Raw genomic sequence first — 22,247 nt, 5'->3', positions numbered from 1 at the left:
GCATTGGGCAAATCTGTTGTAAAAGATCTCTTTAAAGTGTTGAAAAGCAAAGATGTCACTTTGGACTAATGTGTGCCTGACCCAAGCCATGGTGTTTTCAATTGTCTCATATGCATTTGAAGTCTGGATAGTGAATAAGGAAGACTAAAGAAGGAACTAACGCCTTTGAGTTATGGTGTTGAAGAATGTTGAATATACCATGGACTGCCAAAAGAATGAACAAATTTCTCTTGGAAGAAGTACAACGAGAATACTCCTTAGAATAGAGGGTGGAGAGACATCAGGGAAAGCCAATCACACTTCCACAATTCCCAAATAGCATTGGTGTCTAAACACATTCCTGGAGATAACGAGTTCCTGCTTCTTGCCTATAGCAGAGGAGACAACTGAAAAAGGCTGGCTGTGTGGCAGCTTTTGCTTAGAGGGCCCAGGTTCCACAAAGGGGCTTCTTCCCTGGGACCCCACCAGAGTCCCCCCAACAGTCCTCTGGAGAGGTGGATCCCAGGGATCAGCTAATAGAGCAGGGAGGACTCCAATCCTTGGTGACCTCCTCAGGCATGGTGTGTGTTTTGACTTCCTGGCACCGGTATTGTGTCTTCTGGTCAGCTTCCAAGTCCACTGCATTGGAGGGAAGTGCTTAAGCCAAAATGCTATGGCACCTGCAGTCAGCAACAGGCTTATAATCCTGGCTCTCTCAGCATTTAACTGCAAGCCCTTGGTCAAGAGCCCTTGCCCTGGGGCCTGAGTTTCCTCATCTGTAAAATGGGGAGGTGGCTTGGGTAACTTCACAGGGATCCTTTCAGTCCTCATATGCTGGGACTGTACAAGGGCGAGGGTTTACTAAGTACCCCCTGAAAGCCGGAAGGTCCCAGGAGACCAGAGCCCTGTGCTTGGCCCTTCTTTTGGGTCACGCAGCTTAACTTATTTCTGACCCAGAACCTTCATCTCGTTGTCCTCACTCTGTTGGTCTTAGAACAAGGATCCCACCTGCCTTCGCCACATCAGTGCCTCTCCACTCTACAGGCACATTAGAATTGTCCAGGGAGCTTTTTAAAAACATTGATGCTGGTGCCTCACCTCCAGAAAGTATGGTTTCATTAGGCTGGGGTGAGCCCTGGGCACTGGTATTTTTTAAAAGCTCCCCAGGTATTTTCTTCTGTATGCTGGGGTTGAGACTCACTGACAGATGTTGAATGCTAGGGGTTGAAGGTAACAGCGTGGGGTAGGAGTGAAAACAGCTTCCCCCCCTTGCCTGTTGTCCCATTGTCCCTGCTGGTGCCCATACTACAGTGGCCACAGTATATTCTAGTTACCTGAATATAGGTAGGCTTGTCTTCATGGCTCAGGACCCTGGGGTCAGGGATTCAACATCGTGGATCTCTTCTCCTGGTATGTTGTAAAAAGCTCCCTGCCTGGTCAAGCAGTTTGCCATCAGCTGCTAACCTAAAGGTTGGCTTTTTGAACCCACCCGGTGGCTTGGTGGATAAAAGGTCTGGCAAACTGCTTCTGTAAAGATCGCAGCCAAGAAAATCCTATAGAGCAGTTCTACTCTGTAACACATGGGGTCTCCCTGAGTCGGAATCCATTCTATAGCAATATGTTTTTGGGTTTTTAAATTTTATTTTATCGGTATGTTGTTGGTGTACAATAGTGGTTCCATGGGTCGAAGTAGCCCAGCTCAGCCCTCCTGCAGCCCTCGGCCGCCTGGGGCACCTGCCCCTAACTCAGTTGCTCATCCACTCCGGGGGTGTGTGGACGGTGTGACCGGTGGGCTCCAGGCTACGACGGGAGGAGGGAGCAGCTCCACCGCCTTCAGCCTCTCGCTGGCAAGCGGTTCCTCAGCAACCACCCAGCCTGACACCAGAAAGGAGTTCACATGATTCTGTCTCAGCTCCGGAATGGGCAGCCTCTTGCTGGGGGTTTTCTACACGCGAGCTGGGGAGGCGCGGGCTGCGGACCTCGGCGCGCGGAAGCGTGGTCCTGGCCGCAGGGTGGCACGTGGGGGGACCGCCAGGAAGGCCCTCGGGCGTCGCGTCTCCTCCCCAGGCCTCCGCGGAGCCCTTGGAGGAAGCCCGCTGTCTGAGGTTTGAGAGCAGAGCTCGGCTGCGGCGGGCAGGGCGGACTCACGCGTCCGAGATTCCCTCCTCGGAGGACCCCTGCGTCCGGATCTCAGGAGCCGGGCCGGGGCTGCGCTGCCCGCTCCTGCCGGCCGCTCACCTGGCTGCGGAGACCGCGCTGCCATCCTGGGCGCGGAGGAGCCGGGAAGGGCGGGCATCCCAGGCTGGGTGGGTGATAGAAGCCCAGTAGTGGGTCAGGAAATCAATTTAGTAGCTCAAGACCTGGATTTTAAAGAACGAAGTAGAAGAAAATGTCAGAGCGCAGCGGAAGTGCTAAAGGTAAGTATTGCTTTGGGTAAGTTTTTTTTTTTCCCCCCTCTCTGTCTTTACAGAAATTGACCTGGGGATCTGCTCCCATCAAGATTACAGCCTAGGAAACCCTATGGGGCAGTTCTACTCTGTCACATAGAGTCACTATGAGTGGGAATTAGCTCCAGGGCACACAACAGCAGCATATTTGTATCTGTCTACACGTGTGTATAATGCCTGTGTGTGCTAGTTCACAGTGTAAACTGTGTTTCTTGCTGTGGCTTGTGGTCAAAAAAGCTTCAAAGCAGCAAGTTAGAGCCTAGACACCTGGGTTCTGAATTCAGATCCGCCCTTGATCTACTACTGTGTGAACTTGAGCCAGGGGCTTAAGCCTCTCTGGGCTTTGGATTCTGCCAAATGGTTAGCAGGGCCAGCCCCACCTGACTTTCAGGCCCTTTGGGGGGTTGAACTTTGTAACAGAAATGAGATTCTGTTGTTGTTCTTGGAGTTAGACTTCTTGGGGGAAAGATGGGAACTAAGGAAAAACACAGTCTCATTTATAGTTCCTCTCCAGATGGCAATATCCAACAGCCTTTGAAACAAGCACTTTTAGGAAATGCAACAGATTGGTTAAAGCGTGGAAAGGTTTGAGCAGCGAAAGGGAAGGGGGGCTGGGCCGGCAGGAAACTCCCCAGCACTGTGGGCTTGCTGCCACGGGCAGTCCCCAGCCCTGTGAGTAACTGTCTGTGTGCGTGCTGTGTGTACCACACAGAAAGAATGGGTGACGAATTAGATTACTGTTTGTGCACCAGCTGAAATCCAGCTTTTAGACGCCTCCACCTCACTGACTTTGTTCTGACTTGGAACCTTTGAGAGACTCAGAGAGGTCCTTCCTTCTTTGGGGGCTTAATCCTTCTTGGTCATTAAAATCCTTGGAGACCCTCATGCAAATTAGTGTTTCTCTTAAGATTTGCTTTAGGTTTTGAGTCGCTTTGTGCATATTTTTCTCAACTTCTTGGCTGGATGGTAGCCTTGGGGAGAGAGGCAGTGGTGTCTTATTTTAACTTTGCCTGTCCCCCTCCCCCGCACATACACCTTGGGAAACCGTGGGCTGGGTGCACAGTAGGTTTTCCTCAATGTCTGTTGAAAAAAGGAATGACCCAACCTAGCGTCCTCCAGGTGTGGGAGCTAGCCCAGGATGAAGACTGGTGGCCCTTGTGGTGGCATCTGTGAGGACTGGAGCCTGGAGAAGCTGGAGATTGTGGGTGGTTGCTCCGTGACAATTGTGATAACAGTCGGAGACCATGGTATAATGGAAAGCATGGCTGGTCTGAGCTTAAATGTTGGCCCTACCATATCATACCTGTGGAATCTTGAGCAGGTTGGTTTATCTCTCTGTGCCTCAGTTTTCTCATCTATAAAGTGGGGCTGATGAGAATGGTGTTGAAAGAAACCATGACTATATGTAAACATGCTTGGCATGTGGAATGCTTGAAGGAGATGTGGGCTGGTTCTTCTCTCCTCTCTGTTTTTCCTTTTACAGAACATGTTTGCATTCACTGTGTCCTTGAATTTTTGAGGAGCAAGGTTCCTGTGGAGATCAAGTGGAGAAGGGACACTCCTAGCAAGGTGTAGTTTCCATCTGGGTGTGCCTGCCCTCAGGGTGTGGGTGATAGTGTAAGGAAAGGCTGGCTGTGATGAGGCCTGGGTAAAGAAGTGACACTTTTATTTTTTCCTAAATTTTATTTATTTATTTATTTTGTTGTCCAGAATATACGCAGCAAAACATACACCAGTTCAACAGTTTCTACGTGTACAATTTAGTGACATTGATTACATCTTTGAGTTGTGCAACTATTCTCACCCTCCTTTTCTGAGTTGTTCCTCCCTCATTAACATTAACTCACTGCCCCTTAAGGTTCCTATATAATTTTTCAAGTTGCTCTTGTCAATTTGATCCCATGTAGATAGTTCATGAAAGAGCATAATGGTCAAGGCAGACATTTTTTACTAGTTAAGCCAAACTATTGTTTGATCTTAAGAAAACTTCAGGGGATATTTTTGGTTTAAGGTAATTGTCTGTCTTTTAATAAATTTCTACAGTGGGCATGTGTGCCTTTTTCCATCACCATTAACCCCCCTTTTCCCTTTCCCTTCTGCCTCTGGTAACCACTGATAAACTTTGGTCTCTATACATTTGCCTTTGCTTGTCTTTTCATATGAGTGAGGTCATTCAATATTTGTCCTTTTGCGAATGGCTTATTTTACTCAGCGTAATGTCTACAAGCTCCATCTATACCGTAGCATGTATCAAGACTTTGTTTCTCCTACTGGCTGAGTAGTATGCCATTGTATTTATGTACCACATTATGTACCATTCATCTGTTGATGGGCATTTAGGTTGTTGAAGTGACACCTTCTGACCAGCTCAGGCAGCTTGAGGAGGTGCCAGACTGTGGGGAGGAAGTCATGGCAATTCTTCCTTTTCTCTTTTGTTAATGTTGTCTCCACCCAGCCTCAGCCATTCAGCCATTCACCCATCCATCCATCCATCCATCCATCCATCCATCCATCCATCCATCCATCCATCCATCCATCCATCTACCCTTGCACTCGCCCATCTACCCCCACCCATCCACCCACCCATCCATCAACCCACCTAACCATTCACTCATCCATCTACTCATTCATTCATCCAATTACCCACCCATTCACTCACCCATTCATACACCCACCCACCTACCTAATAAATTCATCTATTTTTAAGAGCCTATAAGGACCAGGCACAGAGGAACATCTCATATTTGTTCCTGATTGTGTCCCACTTTCCTTCTAATTAATTGCCAGTTCTTATGGTTTCTTGTTTCCTCTCTGGCCAGGCCTTCCTCATCCTATTGCCGGTAAGTCGATTCTGACTCATAGTGATCCTATAGGACACAGTAGAACTGCCCCATATGGTTTTCAAGGTTGTAATCTTTTACTGAAACAGACTGCCACATCTTTCTCCTATAGAGTGACTGGTGGGTTCAACCCAGTGACTTTTTGGTTAGCAGCCAGGTGCTTGGACCACTGTACCACCAGGGCTCCTTTTGGCCTTCCCCATACCTAGATTTAATCTTGTCAAGTTACTTTCAGTTCCCTGGATGTGCCCATTCTCTCTCTCTTGCATTTGAGCCATTCAACGTATTGTTTCCATCAGCTGAAACTCCTCTCTGCTTCGGCAGCCCTTCCTCCTTCTCTAGTCTTAGTATTTGTTGCTTCCTTAGGAAAGAAAGCCTTTCCTTAGATCACTTCCTGTGAACTCCCATAAAATCCTGGGCTCTCCTGATAATCTCAAGTCATTATCTTTGTTCTCCTGTGATAGTATGAGGAACTTGAGACTAGGGACCAGTGTCTAGCACAGTGCCTTTCATATAATAGATATTCAGTATTCGTTGGATGGATGCATGGATGGATGATTAGGGAGCCAAGGAAGGTTTTGAAGCAGGGCTGACTTGGTTACGTTTGTGTTTTACAGGATGACTTTGAGGGTAATGAGATGGAGACAGGACATCGCACAGGAAGCTGTTGTTCTTACTCTGGGGAGGAAGCTTTGGACAAGCTGATCTAGGGTACTGGGTGGGAGAGCTGAAGAGGAGGAGATGGATTTGGGAAATACTTAGGAGTTGAAAATGGTAGAACTGGGTAATTAACTATGGGTGAAGGTGAAGGAAGAAGCAAAGCTGAAGGCCGTCCGTTCAACACAAGTGGCTGGACAGATGGTGATGCCCCTTCTAGGAACAGATTAGTGAAGAAAATGGTGGACTTGGTGTAGGCATGAGGTCCTGTGAGACGTCAGGAAGCTGGTTATATAAATCTTCAGCCTGGGAGAGGTCTAGGAGTTGTCAGAGTGTAGATGGGATTGAAATCACAAAGAAGATGTGGTCCTAGAGAGAGCGCAGGTGAAGTAAAAAGAGTGAACCAGCACTTCATGTGTGTGGAGGGATGCCCAGAGCACCCCCCCATATACCGTCTTGGGTAATAGCAATTTGTACATGTGGAGTTCCTGTCTCACAAGATGGTAAGTTCCCTGGGGGTGGGAGCCATTTCTTCTTTATCTCTAAGCCCTCCATTCCCTGCCTAGTACTGTGGACATTGGAGATACTTCGCAAACACTTGCTGATGAAACCCAGAAGAACTGGACTTAGGCAAGCCACTTCATCTTTCAGGACCTCGGTTTCCTTGTCTCTAAAATAGAGATAATAACAGGGCTGGTGTGAAGATCAGATGAGAGGGCAGATGCGAAATGCTTTGTAAATTGTACCTTATTTTGCAAATAAAAGGTGTAAATACTCCAGCAGGTACATGGTTTCTTGAAAGCCTAAATCCCTGTGCAGATCTCCCAAGGGCTATATCCCTGGTTCTGTCCCACAAGGCTCTGCTAGGTCTCAAGTTCCCCTTCTAGCTGCCTTTGCTCTCCCTGTCACAGGAATTGTGTAGGACCCTTGCCCAGGAGCTGAACGCCAGGCTTTCTAGACTCTCCTAGTGCCTTTCTACTCAAATGTGTGGTCCATGGCCAGCAGCATCAGCATCTACTTGCTCAGAAATGCAAATTCTCGACCCCCACCTCAGACCCACTAAGTCAGACACTCTGGGACTGGGGCCCCGCAAGCTGTGTTTTAACAAACCCTCTGGGTGATTCAGATATACCTCAGGTTTGAGAACCTCTGCTCTAGCATACCAAAACCCTCTTTTGGCTCCAAAATCAGTGTACCAAAAAACCCCATTGCCATTGAATCAATTTCCGACTCATAGTGACCCTATAGGATGGAGTAGAACTGCCCCATAGGGTTTCCAAGGCTGTAAATCTTTATGGAAGCAGACTGCTGCCACTTTCTCCTGCAAAGTGGCTAGTGGGTTCCAACCGCCTACCTTTCAGTTGGCAGCCATGAGCTTAACCACTGCGCCCAAATGAACACAGGCGGTGCCTTAATCTAAACATTGTAAACGTTTCTCCTTTGCTCTGAAGGCTTGAATCTTTCTGACTTTGGCTGCCAGAATTAGCTTATTGTTGGCCTAGGAAAGAGGAAGCCACAAACCATTGTCCCACCCCACCCCACACATACATGCACTCCCAATTAGAAAACAACAGCCTTCAGCCCGATGGCTCTCAAAGACTTCTCAGGGCCCAGCGGGCCGTGTTTTCCCTTTGACTTCACTGACGTTGTTTGGTTGGTACTTGGGAGCCCACCTTTATGAATGGAGTTTTTCTGGGTGCAAAGAACCTGTGATGAATTCAGCATAAACAGTCTTGGCTGGAAGCCCCGGGAGCCCAGCCGGGACCCGTGTTATTGTCGACTTCCCCATATGTCAGCCTGGTGAATCATTGGGCCCCACAGGTGTGGGTTTGGGATTCGGGGAGAGGAGAGTTGGCAAGAAGAGGGGAGCAGGGCAGAAATATGACTTGCTGGGCTCTGGGCAGAGTTTAGGGGTCACAGGCCTCAGCTGGTGCTCCTTCTCCCCTCCCTCTTGCCACCAAAAACAAGCAAAAACATTCTCTATGTATGTATAAATATAGATATAAATATCTGTTAAAACAAAACCTGTTACTGTCAAGATAATTCTGACTCCTAGTGACCCTATAGGACAGAGTAGAACTGCCCCATAGGGTTTCCAAGGCTGTAATCTTTGTGGAAGCAGACTGCCACATCCTCCCGCAGAGTGGATAGTGGGTTTGAACCGCCAACCTTTTGGTTAGCAGCCAAGCACTTAACAATTGCGCCACCAGGGCTCCTTCAAATAAATATAAATATACAATTATACGTAATATCACACCCACACCCCACCATTTCTACCCACCAAAATTCTAGGTCAGTGCTCTGGAGGGGACAGGGGGAAGTGAGCCTGAGCCAGAAGTCCTTGTGTAACCAAACACCTCTCGGGTTCTTGCCCTGTCCTGTTAGCTGATTGAAACAAGATGGACATTAATTGCAAGGGAAACAGAAAGTGGCAAGTTTATTGTCTGCACAGACAAGGAGCAATGCGAGGTCTTGCAACCGGAAGACAACATGCTACCCATCTGAGGTGGTTGGGAAGCCTTTTCTTCCAATGGCGTCCAGGGGTTGGGTTTCGTACCCAGAATTCTCTGCACTTAACCCTCCTATGTCCACATTTGGTGGTCCGGAAGTTAAATCATCTTTCATTGAATGTCCGTGTGGTAAAACTCCTCAGCTCTCTAATGGAATCAGGTGAAACTGTGGGCTGGGAAATATCTTTCTTTCCGGTGACAATCATGTCCGGGGTCGGTGACGGATTCTAGCTCCTCAATCTGCGCATGCACCAAGGTCTACCTTGGGCCAGTTTAGTGGACAGAGCCACTACCTGCTGTGGCTTCCTCAATAATGTTGCTCAAAACAAGCCGTGATTAGCCAGAAAGGAGGGGAAGGGGTGCTGATTGGGAGTTTCACTTGTCTTCCAGGAACTGAGAGCCTAAGGGGTGTGTCTCAAGGGGTGGACTGTATCCGGGAAGGCGCGGAACAAGGAGCCCTGAAGTCTCCTGTGATGCTTCCTTCTCAATCTGGCTTTGAGCAAGTCATTTCCCCTTTTTGCACCTCAGCTTCCTCACCTGTAAAACGGGAGGTGGCATTTACTTATTCAAGAACTATTTACTGAGTGTTCAGCTACTAGCTGAAAGGTTGGTGGTTCAAATCTACCCAGAGATGCCTCGGAAGAAAGGCCCAGCAGTCTGCTTTTGAAAGGTCACAGCCATTGAAAACCCTGTGGAGCACAGTTCTACTCTGACACAGATGGGGTCGCCATAATTCAGAATTGACTTGATGGCAACTAGTTTTTGTTTTTTATTTTTAATTATGTGCCAGGCACTGTTGGGGATAAGGCAGTGAAGAGGTGGACACAGCCTCTGCCCTCTTGGAATTTACATTCTAATGCGGGTAGCAGATCACTAATAAGCAAATCAATAAACAAGAAGAGTCTTAGGTATGATGAGAACTCTGCATTGGGGTCACATAGGGCGATGTGAGAGTGACTGGGAGGGGGCTCCTTTAGGTTGGGTGCTCAGGGGGGGCCTCATGAGGAGTGACATTTAAACTGAGATCTGGTAGGAAAGGAGCCAGCATGTAGTGGGGCTTGGGCAGGAGGGTAGAGAGGGGCACTCTGGGAAGAGGCAGCAGCTGATGCAGAGGCAGGGCCCAGGTCATTGTGGCAGAGGTGCAGCAGGCTGGCCAGTGTGGCCGAAGTGTGGTGGCAGTGGGCAAGACAGAGAGCAGGAGATGAGGAGAGAGAAAGAGGCTCAGGGGCCCCATCATGGTGGGCCTTGTAGGCCCAGTGAGGAGTTTTGATTTTATTCTGGGCATGATGAGGAGCGGTCTCAGAGGGTGTTAAGCAAAGAAAAGGAGGATCTGGTTTAGGTTGTGGAAAGGTTGCTGTGACTGCCGTGTGGATAATGGTCAGGGGCATGGGAAGGTGGGGGTGGAGAAGCTGACGTGGTGGGGAAGAGCTGGGGAGGCCGGGAAATTGAAGTCCAGGTGAGAGAGGAATGTGGCTTTGGATCAGACCAGTGTCTTGCCCATTTTGGAGATACCTATGAAAGCTACTGGGGTCATTGGTGGCTCAGTGGTAGAATTCTCACCTTCCATGCTGGAGACCTAGGTTCGATTCCCAACCAATGCTCCTCATCCGCAGCCACCACCTGTCTGTCAGTGGAGGCTTGTGTGTTGCTATGATGCTAAACAGGTTTCAGTGGAGCTTCCAGACTAAGGTGGACTAGGAAGAAAGGCCTGGTGACCTACTTCTGAAAATCAGCCAGTGCAAACCCTATGGATCACAACAGACCAATCCACAGCCAATCATGGGGCTGGTGCAGGATTTCGTTTCATCGTACATGGGGTCACCATGAATCAGGGGCCGAATTGGCAGCAGCTAGCAACCACAACAATGAAAGCTACTGGTTCTTTTCCCAGGAAAAATGCACATACTTAATTTGTATAAGATTGAGTGTAATTTCAGGGGGGCTTCTCAGATTAATCCTCGGGGAACCCCAGGGCAGGAAGTGTTGGGTTGGGTGTCTCTGAGCCCCTTCCCAGCAAGGCTGCGCAACTTCCCTGCTGAGCCATGGCTCTTGTGGCCACAGGGCCAGGCAGGAGCCTTGACAGGTTTGGGTCTGCAGGAGGAGTGGCCATGGCCAGAGGGGTTTCCTTCCTGAGCTCGTGCGTCTGGCTTGACTCTGGAGAAGTGAGAGAAGGGCAGGGCTGATCTGCAGATACCACAGAACAGCTTCATTTAGGCCCCACTCAATCAGGGTTTGCAGCCACTTAGAGCATGCATTCTCAGCGGGGGTGATAACAAAACAAACAAACAAACCCCCATTGCCATCAAGGCCATTCTGACTCATAGCGACCCTATAGGGCACAGTGGAGTGCTCCATAGGGCTTCCAAGACTGTAATCTTTATGGAAGCAGACTGCCACATTTTTCTCCCGTGGAGCAGCTGGTAGGTTCAAACTACCAACCTTTTGGATAGCAGCCAAGCGCTTAACCACTGCACCACCAGGGCTGCGGATACAGGGCTGTTACTGCCTCTTAATTGGTTCCTGGGTGGGGTGTGTGAAAAAACCCTAGATATGGCACTGATTTGTGGCCCTCCAAAAGGCACAGTACATAAACAGATGTGCAGTGTATCTGTTGTATTAAAATGGCATGGGAGGGTGGTTAGGAAAAAAAGGCCTAAAAAGGCTCCTTATAGGGGTGTTGGAGTCCCTGGGCGATGGAAATGGTTAACGTGCCCTGCTGCTTACAGAAAGGTTGGGTGTTCCAGTCCACCCAGAGGTGCCTTAGAAGAAAGGCTTGACAATCTACTTCCCAAAAATCAACCACTGAAAATCCTATGGAGCACAGTTCTACCCTGACACACATGGGGTCGCCATGAGTTGGAATCTACTCAGGACAACTGGTCTTGTTTTTTATGGAGGTGATCATGAAAAAAATGCTGAGAGACACTGATTTAGATACTGCAGGATTTTTCATTGGAGAGAGAAGTGTTAAATCAATACAGCAGTTCAAGCCTTTCGTTTTGATACATTTGCAAAGTAGGACTAAAACAAAACGTTTTTATTTGCTTTGTTTAAACAAGGTAGAACATAACATAGAGTTGTTGCTAGTAGCTGTGGAGTCTATTCCTGTGAGTGGCTAACCCTGACCTGGTGCCCATGTCTCTTGGCCCCTGGTCCAATACTGTCCGCCACACCAAGTCCCACGCTCCATGGAGAAGAGGAGAGGGAGCACCCAGCTGCTGATGGACACCCAGGAGCCCAGGCATGCTCTTTGGGAAGGTTGGCTTTTGTCACCAGAGCGCATTAGGACTTGGACAAGGTTGGGTTGCTTCCGATGCTGTCTGAAGGGGCTCCTGAGAGGGTCTATGGCCTTGGTATTGACCAACTTAATGCATTCCTGTGAGAGGGTAGGAAAAATGTTAAATACACTCATAGCTGTAGAGGAGGTGATGGGTGCCCTCACTGTGGTGTGTAGGTTGGACTGATCTTGATCTGGAGTCTTCGTCAGAGAGCTGGACTCAGGCTGGGCTTCTGCTCACAGAGCTCCTGGCCTTACCTGGCACCCTGATGGGCCAAGAAAACAAAAAAAGGGATAAAGGAGTGGAGAGACATAAGCCACGTTTCAGTGTCTTGGCATATGACCTATTCCCAGACATTCTAGTTGGATCAGGGTTGACATGGTCTTCTAAATTAAACAGTAAAGCACTTGGAACAGTGCCTGACACACAGTAGGTGCTACATAAATGTTAGTTGCTATATTTTTATTATTCTAAGCCTCTCCTGCACTTGACTTTCAGGAGCTTGCCTACCACCAATGATGCCCAGCTCTTAATACAGCTTGAACCACGTTCTGTAACAAAGATGGTGGTGCAGAGACTAGCCCCTTCTCTGAGCCCATGATGGGGGAGGTCCCTCCAGGCCCAAAGATGGGGAACATCACCACAGACAACTCCTCGTTCAGCTGTACCATTGACCACACCATCCACCAGACGCTGGCCCCGGTGGTCTATGTCACAGTGCTGGTGGTGGGCTTCCCAGCCAACTGCTTGTCCCTCTACTTTGGCTACCTGCAGATCAAGGCCCGGAATGAGCTGGGCGTGTACCTGTGCAACCTGACGATGGCGGACCTCTTCTACATCTGCTCACTGCCCTTCTGGCTGCAGTACGTGCTGCAGCATGACGACTGGCCACACAGTGACCTGTCTTGCCAGGTGTGTGGCATCCTTCTCTATGAGAACATCTACATCAGCGTGGGCTTCCTCTGCTGCATCTCCATTGACCGCTACCTGGCCGTGGCCCATCCCTTCCGCTTCCACCAGTTCCGGACCCTGAAGGCAGCCGTCTGTGTCAGCGTGGTCATCTGGACCAAGGAGCTGCTGACCAGCATCTACTTCTTCATGCACGAGGAGGTCATCGTGGATAAAGACCGGCACCGTGTCTGCTTCGAGCAGTATCCCATCCAGGCCTGGCAGCGCAGCATCAACTATTACCGCTTCCTGGTAGGCTTCCTCTTCCCCATCTGCCTGCTGCTCATTTCCTACCAGGGCATCCTGCGGGCCGTGCGTCGGAGCCACGGCACCCAGAAGAGCCGCAAGGACCAGATCCAGCGGCTGGTGCTCAGCACCGTGGTCATCTTCCTGGCCTGCTTCCTGCCCTACCACGTGCTGCTGCTCGTTCGCAGCCTCTGGGAGTCCAGCTGTGAGTTCGCCAAGGGCATCTTCAATGCCTACCACTTCTCTTTGCTCCTCACCAGCTTGAACTGCGTCGCCGACCCCGTGCTGTACTGCTTTGTCAGCGAGACCACCCACAGGGACTTGGCCCGCCTCCGTGGGACCTGCCTGGCCTTCCTCACCTGCTCCAGGACCAGCCGGGCCAGGGAAGCCTACCCACTGGGTGCCCCCGAGGCCTCTGGGAAGAGTGGGGCACAGGACGAGGAGCCCGAGTTATTAACTAAGCTCCATTCACCAGCCTTCCAGACCCCTGACTCGTCGGGAACGGGAGGGTCTCCCACAGGCGGGTTGGCCTAGCCTGGGTCACCTGCGCGTAGGACTGCCTGAGGCCTGAGTCTTCCACTGACAGGCCTCTTAGTCCCGAGCTTGCTCACTGGCTGCCTCCAGCTTTGCCAATGGCAGATGCCTCTTCCTGCTGAGAGATGATGGGCCTGGGCTGCTGGGCCAGGGCTTGGCCTTGGCTGGGCTAGGGCTTGGCCTCGGCGAGGCCTCTCTGACTCCGGGGAGCCTGCTCTAGCTTGCTGAGCTCCGGGGTTGTTGAATGTCAGCTTATGGGTGTCTCTGCTGTCAGCTGGGATGCTACAAGGCGGGGGCTGTTGTGGGAGGAGAAGCTGGGGTTGGGGAAGCAGAGTGTGAAGACATAGGGCTGGGGGATGGGAAGATCCCCAGGGCCCTCCCACGACATCGGTGTCACAGATGGTACCTGCTCAAATGCACCAGTGTTATCTGAGGCGACACATGAAGCTGTCGTAATTAACATGTGTGCCCCACCTTAAGATAGGGCAAGAAGAGAGATGAGTTGGGCCAGCGGAGAAGGAAGGTGGGGGCACTGTGAGTGTGTGGGAGGAGGAAGTGACAGACAGAGGAGAGCCCCCCAGCTCTATCCATTCACCATTGCGCAGGGAGAGTTTGAGCAGATTCACTTTTTAACTGTGCCTTCTGGAGCCTGAGAGCTGATGGAATACAAACCCCAGGCCTCCCCAGGGTGAGTTCTGTAGCCCTTGCTTAAGTGCAAGACAAAGGTCTAAAGACAAGGTGTCCTTAAGTGAGTTCCCTGCACAGACTCCTCCTAGCTAGATTCCTGCTTCCACCTGCCCAGAAGCACCAAATCTGAAGCCCTGGGAGTGTGTGCCCACACATGTGTGTTTGTGGGTGTGTGTGCGTGGGTGTGAATATGTTGGTGTGTGCGTATGTTGGTATGGATGGGTGCATGTGGGTACAGCGTGTGTGTATGTGGGTGCAGGTTGTGTGTTGGTGTGGACGGGTGTCTGTGCGTTGGTGTATGTATGTGTGTGCATGTTGGTGTGGATGGGTGTGTGTGTTTGCATGTGTGTACACTGGCGTGGATGGGTGTATGTGTGTGTACATGTTGGTGTAGATGGGTGTGTGTGTTGGGGGTGTGTGTGTGTGCATGTGTTTATGTTGGTGTGGATGGGTGTGTATGGATGCTTACAGTTAAAATGCCAGTCTCCATGACAGCCACATGCCAAGACACTGAGGTTAGGGTCATGTGACTGCTGGTGATGTCCCCAAGCAAAGGGGCTTGGGCACTGGGGCAGAGTTCCCACCTTGGCTTTGCCCCCTGTGGCCCCCCTCCCCAACACACACTGTGGAGTATCTAGCAATCTCAGAAAAGAGCCTGACATTCTTCCTGGGTTTTCAAGTACAACACAACCAACATGCAAAAAACAAGTAAAACTGATGCACGCTCCAGCCTCTTCCAAGGCCTGGAGTTCAGCTCCAGGTGGTTTAAATGCCCCTGTGACAAGGTGAGGAGGTAGCCTTGGGATCAACTTGCACCCTTCGTTCTCCATCACTGCTCCTCTGCTGATGTCCCATCTCACTCACCTGGAGGGTGACAGTGGTCTGTGTACTGACCACCACCTGTGCTCTGTCCTGGAAGGCTGGGTACTGGGCTCATCTCTTGTGCAACTTTGTGTCTGACTGTATTGTGGTATCCCACCTCCCACCCCACACACAGATTTCTCCTATTCAGTTATTCAATTTTGCTGCAAAGCTTCCTGCCCACTGAGCGCCATCCTTCCAAAAGCGGCTGGAGAGTGCAGAGAGGGTCCATGGGGTCCTTCTGTCTCATCTTACTCTTTCACGCCCAGGGACTTTGCTTCTGCAAAAGGACCAGAAGAGCTGCTTGATGCTTCGGGAGACCCATCCACCTTTACAGAAATGCTGGCCTTTCAATTTCCTGGTCGATGAGCTGAGGCCCACTTTGACTTCTCAGGGCATGCCCTCAACGCCTGGGGGTCTAGTTCCTCAGAAGAAGTAGCTGGCTTCAGTAGAACATTTTTGAAATCTGCTAAAGCGAGGGCCAGGGAGGACCACCTTCCTCAACCTCCCTACCTCTCCTCTCCACCTTCCAAGATGTTGATCCTTTACCCTTGGACTCTTAACCCTTCTGTTGGGGTGCCCAGAGGCAGGTAGCCCAGGCTGGGTGTGCCCCAGGGAAGGGTGGTTACTGGGGACCTCAGGGCTACATTTGGCTTTGACTGGGCAGCCCCTGCCCCAGCTCCTATGGAGGGCCTCTGAATACCTGGAAAGGCTCTCTTCCCCTTTCTAGAGGAGGAAGTGACCGAGTTTGAAGGTGGCAGAAATGGTCACAAGCCAAGGAGAGCCCACCCAGCCCCAGCCCAGGGTCCTACTGGGGCAGTGCCACTGGTTGAGTCCTCCATGTCTCCTCATTCAACAGTCCCATTGCTGTGGAGTTGATTCTGACTCATAGGACCTTATAAGACAGAGGAGAACTGTCCCATAGGGTTTCCTAGGCTGTAATCTTTATGGAAGCAGGTTGCCACATCTTTCTCCCAACGAGTGGCTGGTGGGTTTGAACCACTGACCTTTCAGTTAGCAGCTGAGCGCTTAACCACTGCACAGCCAAGGCTCCTTCATTCCACAGCATTTCCCCCTATTTTAATTATCCACCTGGCATTCTCACTGGGATGGACTGGAATGAGCTGAGAGCAGTTCCATTTACTATCAAAAGTTGTATTTTTGTATTGTCCTTTCTTTTACGCCAAGTATGTATGTGTTGGACTGTGCAATGGATTTATGATGCAAATAAAGCAAAGTGACTAACCAACCACACCTGGAGTGCCTGCAGTCCTTTTGGGGGAGGGTGTCTTCCACCACCAGGGGCATCTAGAGGGCCCTGAAACACCCAAAGGAACCAGGAAGGTCCAGGGATTGACCTCATAGAAAATTCAAACAAAGCAATTGAGGACTTTGCTACTGATCACCCAGCTAGTAGCAAAGGAGAGAGTCCTTGAGTGAAGTAGAAGGCTTCCCTCTCTCTTCTGGAGATTCATGAAGTGTCATCGGCATGTTCTTGCAAATCCACTCCGGGATTTAACTTGTTCAACACCCCCTTGAGACACCCTAGCCTTCTGGTTGGAGAATATCACTCCTTTGTTCCTGGCAAATGGCCCCTTTTACCTGCTGGGTAGCTGCCCCCACCGTGAGGGAGGGCTTGATCAGATATCAAAGATTTCTGATTTCCTCAGCAAAGATTTCCCAAACAGCCCTGGGAAGGGACTGTTGTCTTCTTCTCTTTGGGGCTGTCCTCAATGACTGTGTTTAGTCTGGGGAGACCCACATTTGCTGACAAGCCCCTTTAGGGTACAGCATATTCTCAACGGTGACAAATTCTGTGTTTACTGCTAAGGATTAACTGAATCATATTAAAATGTAAGTTTGGTTTTGGTCACTTAATCCCTCTGTAGGTCAGGCTCCTGGAGTCCGGGAGTGTTCCGGAAGAGTGGAGCCTTCTTCCAAACAGACTAAGTGAGGACATTAGTGGGGATTAAGACTCCTTTTTCTCCTAAGAGAGTGGGTGGGAGAAAAGGTCCATGTGGTTTGGACTGAAGGTGCCAGAAGCTATTAGATTCCTTTCTTATTCACCAGTATTGCTTAGTAAGAGGAGGGTTCATCTTCCTGTTTACACACTCTGGTCTGTGGGTTGGCCAGACAAGAGTGGGAGAACATTTCATCACAGAATACATATCCATCTGCGGCTTCTCTCTAGCTGGTTCAACCTAGAAAGAGCCAGAATCTGGTTCTCCTAGTTCAATGCTCTCCTGGAAAACTTGTTCCTTGCAGTGGATGATTCTGGAGCCTCCATTCTGGAATTCTTCACTGGAATCACTTGACCTTTCAGGTTCTGGTATTTGATGACAACTCTCATATCCTATTTCTCAGTGTTAAACCTTCCAAACTCATATTAGGCAAGGCTGGATTATACTGTGCTAAAACCCTCAAATCACGATCTCTTAAAACAATACAGGTTCATGATTTGATGAAGTAAAAGAACTGAACAGAAGATTTCAAAGGGCCTCTTGAGAAGACAAAGTAAAGTATTATAATGACATGTGCAAAGAGCTGGAGATGGAAAACCAAAAGGGAAGAACATGCTCGGCGTTTCTTAAGCTGAAAGAACTGAAGAAAATATTCAAACCTCGAGTTGCAATAGTGAAGGATTCTATGGGTAAAATATTAAACAACGCAGGAAGCATCAAAAGAAGATGGAAGGAATACACAGAATCATTATACCAAAAAGAATTAGTCGATATTCAACCATTTCAAGAGGTGGCATATGATCAGGAACCGATGGTACTGAAGGAAGAAGTCCAAGCTGCTCTGAAGGCATCGGCAAAAAACAAGGCTCCAGGAATTGATGGAATATCAGTTGAGATGTTTCAAGAAACAAATGCAGCGCTGGAGGTGCTCACTCATCTATGCCAAGAAATATGGAAGACAGCTTCCTGGCCAACTGACTGGAAGAGATCCATATTTATGCCTATTCCCAAGAAAGGTGATCCATCCCAATGTGGAAATTATAGAACAATATCATTAATATCACACGCAAGCAAAATTTTTGAAGATCATTCAAAAACGGCTGCAGCAGTGTATCGACAGGGAACTGCCAGAAATTCAGGCTGGTCTCAGAAGAGGACGTGGAATCAGGGATATCATTGCTGATGTCAGATGGATCCTGGCTGAAAGCAGAGAATACCAGAAGGATGTTTACCTGTGTTTTATTGACTATGCAAAGCATTCGACTGTGTGGATCATAACAAACTATGGATAACACTGTGAAGAATGGGAATTCCAGAATACTTAATTGTGCTCATGAGGAACCTTTACATAGATCAAGAGGCAGTTGTTCGGACAGAACAAGGGGATACTGATTGGTTTAAAGTCAGGAAAGGTGTGTGTCAGGGTTGTATTCTTTCACCATACCTATCTAATCTGTATGCTGAACAAATAATACGAGAAGCTGGACTATATGAAGAAGAACGGGGCATCAGGGTTGAAGGAAGACATTAACAACCTGCATTATGCAGACGACACAACCTTGATTGCTGAAAGTGAAGAGGATTTGAACCACTTACTAACGAAGATCAAAGACCACAGCCTTCAGTATGGATTACACCTCAACATAAAGAAAACAAAAATCCTCACAGCTGGACCAATGAGCAACATCATGATAAACGGAGAAAAGACTGAGGTTGTCAAGGATTTCATTTTACTTGGATCCACAATCAACAGCCATGGAAGCAGCAGTCAAGAAATCAAAAGATTTGCATTGGGTAAATCTGCTGCAAAGGACCTCTTCAAAGTGTTGAAGAGCAAAGCTGTCACCCTGAAGACTAAGGTGCGCCTGACCCAAGCCATGGAATTTTCAATCACATCATATGCATGTGAAAGCTGGAGAGTGAATAAGGACGACCGAAGAAGAGTTGATGCCTTTGAATTGTGGTGTGGGCAAAGAATATTGAATATACCATGGACTGCCAAAAGAACAAACAAATCTGTCTTGGAAGAAGAGTGGCCAGAAGGCCCCTTAGAGGCAAGGATGACAAGACTGTGTCTTACATATTTTGGACATGTTGTCAGGAGGGATCAGTCCCTGGAGAAGGACATCATGCTTTGCAGAGTACAGGGTGAGTGGAAAAGAGGAGGACCCTCAACGAGGTGGATTGACACAGTGGCTGTAACAATGAGCTCAAACATAACAATGATTGTAAGGATGGCACAGGACAGGGCAGTGTTTCGTTCTGTTGCGCATAGGGTCGCTATGAGTCAGAACCGACTCGACGGCACCTAACAACAACAACCTTGTTTATGCAAAGTCCAATGAGAGGCCGCTCTTTTTAGCAGGTCTTTTCCTAAGTGATCAAAGTGATTCAGGATCCTTCCATTATTTTGGGGCCTTCCCCTTCCATCCACATAGGAAGGGGAAGCAGCTCCAAGATTATCTCACAGGGGATTTATAGCTAGGTGGGGAAGTGGCTGGCATCGCTGGTACTCACACTCCATTGGCCAGATCCCAGTCACATGGCCCCAACCCAACTGCAAGGGAGTCTGGTTAGTTTACACAGGAAGAGGAAGCAGAATTGGTGAGCATCTGGCCAGTCTCTGACAGATATCTCCTCAAGCCACCTCCATTTGACAGATTGTAAGCTTTCATCTTCCTGTACATTCATCTGAACGAAATCCACTTCTTCAAATGTCATGCCCAGATGTGAGTGCCTTAGCCTGGGTTCTCTAGAGAAGCAAAACCACTAGCATATATATGTAAATACATAGAAAACATAGAGAGTGACTTAATTCAAGGGAATGACTCACATAGTTGTGGAGACTCGTGAGTCCTAAGTCCATGGGTCTGGCATCAGTCTGGAGGCTTCTCCTGAATCGCGTGGTGCAGGGGTTGACAAACCCAAGACCAGCAGGTCAGACAACAGGCTGCAGGCTCACGGGCTGCAGAAGCTAATGAATCCCAAGATAGGCAGGTCAGACAACAAGCTGCAAGTCAAGTTCCAAAAGCCAGGGGTCAGATGATGACAAGCTGGATGCAGGATCCAGAGCAAGCAAGTGATCTTTGCTGCAACATCTATTTATATACTGGATGCAGGCCACACCCACAAGGAAACGCCCCTTTCAGTTGATTGATTGCTTATAGCAGGTCTCATCATGAAGATGATTATATCAGATCTCATCTTGGAGATGATTACATTATATCTGATCTCATGAGAGTGATTACATTATATTACATTATGGAAGCACACAGTCCAATGTCTGCAAAATTATATCTTTACGTAATTGCCAAACCACTGAGAATCATGGCCCAGACAACTTACACTTAACCTTAGCCGTCACCCTGTTGTTGCTATTGGGTGCTGTTGAGTTGGAACCAACTCATAGCAACCCTATGTACAACAGAATGAAACACTTCCTGGTCATGCACTGTCCTCACAATCTATCTTGTTGAGGGTCTTCCTCTCTTTCCCTGACTGTCTTCTTTACCAAGCATAATGTCCTTCTCTAGGGACTGGTCCGTCCTGACAACATGTCCAAAATATGTAAGAAGTCTTGCCATCCTTGCTTCTACGGAGCATTCTGGTCACCCTTCTTCCAAGACAGATTTATTCCTTCTGCTGGCAGTCCATGGTACATTCAATATTCTTTGCCAACACTATAATTCAAAAGCATCAATTGCTCTGTCTTCCCTCTTCATTGTCCAGCTTTCACATGCATATGAGGCAATTGAAAACACCGTGGCTTGGGTCAGTCTTCAAGGAGACATCTTTGCTTTTTAACGCTTTAAAGAGGTCTTTTGCAGCAGATCTGCCCAATGCAATACGTCATTTGATTTCTTGACTTCTACCTTGATTGTGGATCCAAATAAAATGAAATCCTTGACAACTTCAATCTTTTCTCAGTTTATCATGATGATACTTTTTGGTCCAGTTGTGAGAATTTTTGTTTTCTTTATGTTAGGGTGTAACCAATACTGAAGACTGTGATCTTTGATTTTCATCAATAAGTGCTTCAAGTCCTCTTTGCTTTCAGCAAGCAAAGTTGTGTCATTTGCCTATCGAAGGTTGTTAATGAGTCTTCCTTCAATCCTGACGCCCCATTCTTCTTCATATAGTCTGGCTTCTCAGATTATTTGCGCAGCATACAGATTGAATAGGTATGGTGAAAGGATACAACCCTGACACACAACTTTCCTGATTTTAAACCAGACAGTATTCCCTTGTTCTGTTCGAATAACTGCCTCTTGGTCTATGTACAGGTTCCGTCTGAGCACCACGTTCTGGAAATTCTATTCTTCCCATTGTTATCCATAATTTGTTATGATCCACACTGTCGAATGCCTTTCCATAGTCAATAAAACACAGGTAAACATCTTTCTGGTAGTCTCTGCTTTCAGCCAAGAGCCACCTGACCCTAGCAATGACAGCCCTTGTTCCATGGCCTCTTCTGAGACCAGCCTGAATTTCTAGCAGCTCCCTGTCAATGTACTGCTGCAACTGCTTTTGAATGATCTTCAGCAAAATATTGCTTGTGTGTGAGGTCAATGATATTGTTGGATAATTTCCGCATTCTGTTGGATCACCTTTCTTTGGAATGAGCCCAAATATGGATCTCTTCCAGTTGGTTGGCCAGGTAGCTGTCTTCCAGGTTTCTTGGCATAGACCAGTGAGTGCTTCCTGTGCTGCATCCATTTGTTGAAACATCTCAGTTGATACTCTGTCAATCCCTGGAGCCTTGTTTTTCACCAGTGCCTTCAGGGCAGCTTGGACTTCTTCCTTCAATACCACAGGTCCTTGATTATATGCTAACTCCTTGAAAATCAGCCAGTTCTTTTTGGTACAGTGACTCTGCGTATTCCTTCCATCTTCTTTTGATGCATCTTGTGTCGTTTAATATTTTCCCTGTAGAACCCTTCAATATTCCAACTCGAGGCTGGAATTGTTTAAGTTCTTTCAGCTTGAGAAATGCTGAGTATGTTCTTTCCTATTGGTTTTCTAACTCTCTGTTTTTGCACATTTCATTATAATACTCTGTCTTCTCGAGCTGCGCTATGAAATCTTCTGTTCAACTCTTTTATTTACTTCATTATTTCTTCCATTCACTTTAGCCAATCTGTGTTCAAGAGCAACTTTCAAAGTCTCTTCTGATATCCATTTTGGCCTTTTCTTTCTTTTCTGTCTTTTTCATGGCCTCCTGCTTTCTTCATGTATGACGTCCTTGATGTCATTCCACAACTCATCTGGTCTTTGGTCATTAGTGTTCAATGGGCTAAAT

At 48.3% G+C, this 22,247-nt stretch overlaps 1 protein-coding gene across 4 annotated transcripts in view; it reads left to right on the top strand.

Moving 5' to 3' along the window:
• Positions 1-16,232, top strand: part of GPR68 (G protein-coupled receptor 68) — a 34,836-nt gene extending 18,604 nt beyond the window's left edge. The window contains exons 1-2 of one of the 4 annotated variants that reach the window (XM_049898433.1): positions 1,641-2,396; positions 12,486-16,232. In XM_049898433.1, coding sequence (XP_049754390.1) covers positions 12,531-13,439 — 909 coding nt within the window. In that variant the 5' untranslated portion in view covers positions 1,641-2,396; positions 12,486-12,530 and the 3' untranslated portion in view covers positions 13,440-16,232. Of the gene's footprint in view, positions 1-1,640; positions 2,397-12,209 lie in introns of those variants that run through there. The other 3 variants (XM_049898431.1, XM_049898432.1, XM_049898435.1) reach the window with 3 other exon arrangements.
• Positions 16,233-22,247: the final 6,015 nt, after the last annotated feature.

Source organism: Elephas maximus, chromosome 10 (assembly GCF_024166365.1).
Source record: "Elephas maximus indicus isolate mEleMax1 chromosome 10, mEleMax1 primary haplotype, whole genome shotgun sequence".
In the NCBI taxonomy this organism is placed as follows: Eukaryota; Metazoa; Chordata; class Mammalia; order Proboscidea; family Elephantidae; genus Elephas; species Elephas maximus.
This window is presented reverse-complemented; position numbering and strand designations above follow the sequence as displayed.